Raw genomic sequence first — 8065 nt, 5'->3', positions numbered from 1 at the left:
AAGTAGATAGATACTGTAGGTGGATTAATAAGTAAATAAATTAATGGTCTGTGATAGATAGATAGATAGATAGATAGATAGATAGATAGATAGATTGACGGCGCTATATAAGTACCAGAAATAAATAGATAGATAGATAGGTATGATATAGATAGATAGATTATAGGTAACAGATATAGGTTATAGATTACTATAGATATAGTTATAGATACTTAAGTAGTAGATAGGTAAATAAAAAGTAGATAGATAGATAGATAGATAGATTAAAGGTAACAGGTTATAGATTATAGGAGAAGATAGATAGATAGATAGATAGATAGATAGATAGATAGGTATGATATAGATAGATAGATTATAGGTAACAGATATAGGTTATAGATAGATAAATAGATACTGTAGATAGATTAACAAATAGATTTTTTGGTATGTGATAGGTGAATAGGCAGAGGAAGAGAGAAAATTGGTATGATATAGAAAGATAGATAGATACTGTAGAAAGATTAATAAATAGATTTTGTGTATGTGATATATAAACCAATAAATATATATATAGCTTAAAGGTAACCGATAGAAAGATAATAGGTAAGAGATAGCTATTGTACATAGATTAATAAATCATTATATTGGTGTGTAATAGATAGATAATTAGTATGAGATAGATAGATAAACTATAGGTAACAGATATAGACTATGGATAGATATATAGATATATAATTGATATAATATGGAAATAGATAGATAGATAGATAGATAGATAGATAGATAGATAATTGGTATAATATATAATAATAGATTTTTGGTATGTGAGGGATAAATCAATAAATAGACATATAGTTTAAAGGTAACATATAGATAGGTAAGAGATAGATATTGTATATAGATTAATAAATCAATAGATTATTGGTGTGTAATAGATAGATAAATAATTGGGGATAGATAGATAGATAGATAGATAGATAGATAGATAGATAGATAGATAGATAGATAATTGGTATGATATAGAAAGAGATAGATTAATAAATCAATAGATTACTGGTGTGTGATAGATAGATAGATAGATAGATAGATAGATAGATAGATAGATAGATAGATAGATAGATAGATTGTAGATAGATAGATGGTAGAAAGATAATTGGTATGATGTGGATAGACAGATGAATAGATTATATAGATAATTCTAGGGATGAGAGGGACAGAAGGATAATCGGATACACAAATAGATTATAGATATGAAGTGTATAGATGAGGCTTGATGCATTAATGTCAGGATTACAATGGAAGTTGAATTATAATGGAGTGCGGTATAGGCGGATGGAACATTGCCTTTTATCATGTATTGTTACATTGTATCCCTCTGTGTGAATCTCTCTATGTATACTGAATACGGAATGCTGCTCTGTTTATTCTTGTTTTGTTTTTCTGTAATAATCAAAAAGATCCGCCGCTACTTTTAAGTGTCAAGAAAAGAGCTGTTGCCATGACAACTGCTAATGCAGAAGGGGAGTCACTGCTGACCACCACAATCTCCCTTTAATATAGCAGGACCCAGGATCAGACGTTCCTCATCACCGGCCCTCGTCACTCCTGTTCCCCCCAGTCAGCCCAAAATATTCTGGGACGTTGTGGAAGCTGTCTATTACGGGCGATCAATGATGCGTGAAAAGAAGCCTGGCCCAAGCACACATGGAGCCTGGCACCGCTGACCTCTGTTGGAAATGCTAGTTGCCTGGCTGTTAGGGTTGGTTCAGCAGCTTCAGTAATTTTTGAATTACCGACCCAGAACATATGCAAATCTGGAATTCTGACTATGCTAGTTCTGAGTCATTGACTTAGAATTCATTGTGGTGGGAGGCAGCCGGGCAACTAGCATTTTCAGAGAGAGGTCAGAAATGGCAGCCTTTGAATTTTTCTTAGTACAATTTTCCATTAAAGCTGAGCTCTGTGATAAGTAAATAGTGTCTAAATCCATTTGCCTTTCCTTTCCTTTAAATCTCGGTGTGCTTTGTGTATTTCTTTAAGATCTGTGAAGTAATACAGTGTGAGACTTCCTGGAATAAAGACCGCTCACTGCTGCTCTCTCTCCTTGTGCAGGGTGACTGGTATTGGCTCCGCCCCCTCCTGTAATAAAGACCACTGAGTGCTGCTCTCTCTCCTTGTGCACAGTGACTGGTCTTGGCTCCGCCCCCTCCTGTAATAAAGACCACTGACTGCTGCTCTCTCTCCTTGTGCAGGGGGACTGGTCTTGGCTCCGCCCCCTCCTGTAATAAAGACCACTGACTGCTGCTCTCTCTCCTTGTGCAGGGTGACTGGTCTTGGCTCCGCCCCCTCCTGTAATAAAGACCACTGACTGCTGCTCTCTCTCCTTGTGCAGGGTGACTGGTCTTGGCTCCGCCCCCTCCTATAATAAAGACCACTGATTGCTGCTCTATCTCCTTGTGCAGGGTGACTGGTCTTGGCTCCGCCCCTCCTGTAATAAAGACCACTGACTGCTGCTGTCTCTCCTTGTGCAGGGTGACCAGTCCTGGCTCCACCCCCTTCCTACTTTTGTAGCAGCCTATTTATTATGCAAAATACATACAGAAAATAAACCATTCCTATCCAAAAGCACAAAAAAGTTAGACTGGGCTCACTAACAGAGCACAGTAGTTAGGAGGTCATCTACAGTGCCTTGAAAAGGTATTCATACCCCTTTGGAGTTTTCCACATTTGTCATGTTACAACCAAAACCGTAAATGTATTTTATAGGGATTTTATGTGATAGACCAACACAAAGTGGCACATCATTGTGAAGTAGAAGGAAAATGAGAAATGGTTTTGAAATTCTTTTACAAATATCTGAAAAGTGTGGCGGCATTTGTATTCAGCCCCCTTTACTCTGATACCCCTAATAAAATCTAGTGGAACCAATTGCCTTCAGAAGTCACCTAATTAGTAAATATAGTCCACCTGTGTGTAATATAATCTCAGTATAAATACAGTTGTTCTGTGAAGCCCTCAGAGGTTTATTAGAGAACATTAGTGAACAAACAGCATCATGAAGGCCAAGGAACACACCAGACAGGTCAGGGATAAAGTTGTGGAGTCGTTTAAAGCAGAGTTAGGTTATAAACAAATATCCCAAGCTTTGAACATCTCACGTGGTACTGTTCAGTTCATCATCTGGAAATGGAAAGAGTATGGCAGAAATGCAAACCTACCAAGACATGGCCGTCCACCTAAACTGACAGGCCGGGCAAGGAGAGCATTCATCAGAGAAGCAGCCAAGAGGCCCATGGGAACTCTGGAGGAGCTGCAGAGATCCAAAGCTCAGGTGGGAGAATCTCTCCACAGGACAACTATTAGTCGTGCACTCCACAAATCTGGCCTTTATGGAAGAGAGGAAGAAGAAAGCCATTGTTGAAGGAAAGCCATAAGAAGTCCTGTTTGCAGTTTGTGAGAAGCCATGTGGGGGAAACAGCAAATGTGGAAGAAGATGATCTGGTCAGATGAGACCAAAATGGGACTTTATGGCCTGAAAGCAAAACACTATGTGTGGCGGAAAACTTACACTGCACATCACCCTGAACACAGCATCCCCACCGTGAAACATGGTGGTGGCAGCATCATGTTGTGGGGATGCTTTTCTTCAGCAGGGACAGGGAAGCTGGTCAGAGTTGATGGGAAGATAGATGGAGCCAAATACTGCCCTGTATTTGACTCCATCTATCTTCCCATCAACTCTGACCCTATTGCCCTATCTTAGAAGAAAACCTGTTAGAGTCTGCAAAAGACTTGAGACTGGGGGGGAGGTTCACCTTCCAGCAGGAAAACGACTTGAAACATTCAGCCCGAGCTACAATTGAATGGTTTATATCAAAGCATATTTATGTGTTAGAATGGCCCAGTCACAGTCCAGACCTAAATCCAATGGAGAATCTGTGACAAGACTTGAAAATTGCTGTTCACAGACGCTCTCCATCCAATCTGACAGAGCTTGAGCGATTCTGCAAAGAAGAATGGGCAGAAATGTCCCTCTCTAGATGTGCAAAGCTGGTAGAGACATCCCCAAAAAGCAGCTGGAATTGCAGTGAAAGGGGGTCCTGCAAAGTATTGGCTCCGGGGGGCTGAATACAAATGCCGCCACACTTTTCACAAATTTATGTGTAAATAATGTTGAAAACCATTTAACTTTTTCCTTCCACTTCACAATTATGTGCCACTTTGTGTTGGTCTATCACATCAAATCCCAATAAAGTACATTTGCGTTTTTTGTTGTAACATGAGAAAATGTGGAAAATTTCAAGGGGTATGAAGACTTTTTTAAGGCACTGTATGAGGCTGTATTATTTTGTACTCCTATGCACACTCAGTAGCCGGAAGACAGTATATATTATCAGCTTTAAGCAATTGACAGGGCAGAAACTGTCAGCTCCAACTTTCAGCTCCAAGACATGGGCTCAAATAAATTTAGTTAAATAAAAAACAAAATATAAATCTCTCAGTATTGCCCCCACAGTTAGGCTCCATGCACACGGGGTGTTTTAATAACACTGGTAACATTAGCTGTGCAAAGTCACATTAAAAATGTGAGTTTTTTAGCATTTCTGCATTAGCGTTTAGCGACATTTTTCCCCGTTTTTTCGCTTTTGTGTTTTTTAGAGTTTTATTTGACCCAAAAAAATTTTGGGGGGGTCAAAAAAAGTCCAAAAACACTGGTTTGCGGCGATTTACTGCATTTTGCCGCATTTTTCAGCATTAAAGCGTTTTTACAGCTAAAAATTCCTCTAGAAACCCATTAGTCCTGGGTTTTTTTTCCAGCCAAAAAACATTGATTACAGTCTGTGTGCATGGACACCTAGGATAACATGCTGGGGGGTTTACTGGCTGTAGGAAAAAACGTCAAAAGCCAAAAACGGCCGCTGTAAAAATGTCTCGTGTGCATGAGGACTGAGTGTGAACTGGATATTTAGATTCTTGCATAAGCCCAAGCATGATTGACCACTAAAGCGGGTCCAGTGTGTCAAAAGATCATCCTGCTGTATAGTGAGCACAGGTTAGTTGTACAGGTCTATATAGGGGGTCTGTTTATTTAAAAATTTGCTGTGCAAATACCTTTAAACTGTTACTAAACCTCGCACCCTGCATTCACTATATCTGATCTCCCTGGACCCTGCATTCACTATATCTGGTCTCCCAGGACCCTGCATTCACTATATCTGATCTCCCTGGACCCTGCATTCACTGTATCTGATCTCCCTGGACCCTGCATTCACTATATCTGGTCTCCCAGGACCCTGCATTCACTATATCTGATCTCCCTGGACCCTGCATTCACTGTATCTGGTCTCCCCGGACCCTGCATTCACTATATCTGGTCTCCCCGGACCCTGCATTCACTATATCCGGTCTCCCAGGACCCCGCATTCACTATATCTGGTCGCCCCGGACCCTGCATTCACTATATCCGGTCTCCCTGGACCCCGCATTCACTATATCTGGTCTCCCCGGACCCTGCATTCACTATATCCGGCCTCCCCGGACCCCGCATTCACTATATCTGATCTCCCCGGACCCTGCATTCACTATATCTGGTCTCCCCGGACCCCGCATTCACTATATCTGGTCTCCCCGGACCCTGCATTCACTATATCTGGTCTCCCCGGAGCCCGCATTCACTATGTCTGGTCTCCCCGGACCCTGCATTCACTATGTCTGGTCTCCCCGAACCCTGCATTCACTATATCTGGTCTCCCCGGACCCTGCATTCACTATGTCTGGTCACCCCGGACCCTGCATTCACTATATCTGGTCTCCCCGGACCCTGCATTCACTATATCTGGTCTCCCCGGACCCTGCATTCACTATATCTGGTCTCCCCGGACCCTGCACTCAGTATTTCTGGTCTCCCCGGACCCTGCATTCACTATATCTGGTCTCCCCGGACCCTGCACTCAGTATTTCTGGTCTCCCCGGACCCTGCATTCACTATATCTGGTCTCCCACAGTACACACAACATGGAAATGCAATTATTTTAGTAAATATAAACTGCTAAATACTCTTTCTCATCAACAGTTAGAGCAGTCTTGTGACTTCTATCAGTGTCCAGCAGAGCACTGGTTAAAGCTTGTAGGATGAGTTTTCTCTGGGAGAATGCAGAATCCTGACCTCTGTCTGGACAGTGCTGATTGGCCCTATGCTGATCACATGCACTCTCACAAGCAAATATGTGATATAACCCAATACTCCACTCTCAAAATAGAAAAAACACATTATAAAAGTGTATATGTGTACAGATGGACAAAAGATAAATGAACAAGCATAAATACTGCAAAAGGTATTGAAGATGAATAACGCAACCAAATGTGCAAAATGTCCGTACAGATGAATAAATATCCTGGTGAACGGTCCAAAATCAAGATGCAAAATCCCAAAGGAAAAGAAGACACACTTCAAAGTGTAAGATGGAGAACATTCAGCGCTGCGGGAACAGAGAGTGCCGGGAAATGACGTTTTCCATAAATATTTATTTCTAAGTTTCTATAGATCATTGGTTGTATTGGTCACATTTTTCTATATTTTTGTACTACATTTATACATTTGCTTTATTTGGTTAGTTTTACTATCATTTATGTGGTTTATTGACCTGGGTTGGTGTCACTCGAGGCTCATTTTGAGTTTACGGATACTGTAGATCTAATTATAAAGGGACCAGGGGCGGACTGACCATTTGGAAACTGCCCGAGGGCCCGGGGTCAGTAGGGGGCCCCATGAGATGCCCCTAGTAGCTTTTTTGAGTGTGGGCAAGGACACAGGGGCTCCATGATGAAATTAAAATTCCCCCCGTAGTGCAAATCCCCTCCCCCTCTAACATATCATTTCTTCTAGTACAAACCCCCCAAATCCCTTCTCCTAGTGCAAATCCTCCTCCCAACACAAATCCCCCCAAATCACCACTCATAGCACCTACCCTTCGAGAAAAATTCTTACCCCCTGCCACCCCCCAAATTTCCCCTCAAAAACACAAATCCCCTCCCTCAATATCCTTGTGCTGCCCCCCCCACCTTCCTCATCACATGATACCACAGCAGGGGCAGACTGACCATTTGAAAACTCGGGCACTGCCCGAGGGCCCGCGGTCAGTAGGGGGCCCCATGAGATGCCCCTAGTGGCTTTTTTGAGTGTGGGCAAGGACACAGGGGCTCCATGATCCCCTATTGCCCAGGGGCCCCATGAGTTGTCAGTCCGCCCCTGATAGGGACTATTATATTGATACTTTTTTTTTGTGGGGGGGGGGTTGTATTTTTTTAAATGTTTCTATTCTGTGGGTCATACCCTTGGGATGTTTTACAAGTGGCGATTTATTACAAAGCTTACCTTTCATATATCTTTGTGGTGCAGGGATTGGCTTTAGGGCAGGGGTGGGCAACTGTGGCCCTCCAGCTGTTGGTGAACTACAAGTCCCATCATGCCTCTGCCTTTGGGAGTCATGCTTGTAACTGCCCGTTTTGCAATGCCTCATGGGACTTGTAGTTCTACACCAGCTGGAGGGCCACAGTTGCCCACCCCTGCTGTAGGGGGTACTTTTTTCTTTTTCTGTGGGTCATACCTGTGGGATGTTTTACAATTGGCGATTTATTAAAAAGTTTATTTTTCATATATCTTTGTAGTGCAGAGATTTGCTTTAGGGGGTACTTTTCTTTTTTTTTTTTTTTTTTTGTGAGTTCTTTATGTGTTCGGAGTAACACGCAATAAATACTCTGACATCTAGGATGTGACTGATGGAAACGTGACTGATAGGCTTTAATTTTACATTTCTATTTGCAGCTTTTCTACCATTTCCAGTGCCTATACGGAGAGTATCTTTATGGAACCCATTCACCTGTCATCCTCTGTGGCAGCCAAGAAGATAATAAATGAAGGTGAGCTTCCAGCTGATATTAAAACGCACTTTAAAGAGTCCTAAAATATAGCGGGTATAATACATACTGGACATGCAAGCGACGCTTGAGAACGCCTGGCACCGCGATCTGTAAAGTCTTCTGCTGGTTTGTCACCTTGAATTGTTATGCCGGGGCAGCCTTACTT

General features: G+C 42.0%; 1 protein-coding gene across 1 annotated transcript in view; it reads left to right on the top strand.

Moving 5' to 3' along the window:
• Positions 1-8065, top strand: part of STYXL2 (serine/threonine/tyrosine interacting like 2) — a 129465-nt gene that overhangs the window by 88119 nt on the left and 33281 nt on the right. Inside the window, exon 3 of the mRNA XM_089691944.1 lies at positions 7805-7899. Within this exon, the coding sequence (XP_089548070.1) occupies positions 7805-7899 (95 nt within the window). The remainder of the gene's footprint in view (positions 1-7804; positions 7900-8065) is intronic.

Source organism: Staurois parvus, unplaced genomic scaffold (assembly GCF_062004578.1).
Source record: "Staurois parvus isolate SC_StPar_1 unplaced genomic scaffold, SC_StPar_1.0 ptg000574l, whole genome shotgun sequence".
Lineage (NCBI taxonomy): Eukaryota > Metazoa > Chordata > Amphibia > Anura > Ranidae > Staurois > Staurois parvus.
This window is presented reverse-complemented; position numbering and strand designations above follow the sequence as displayed.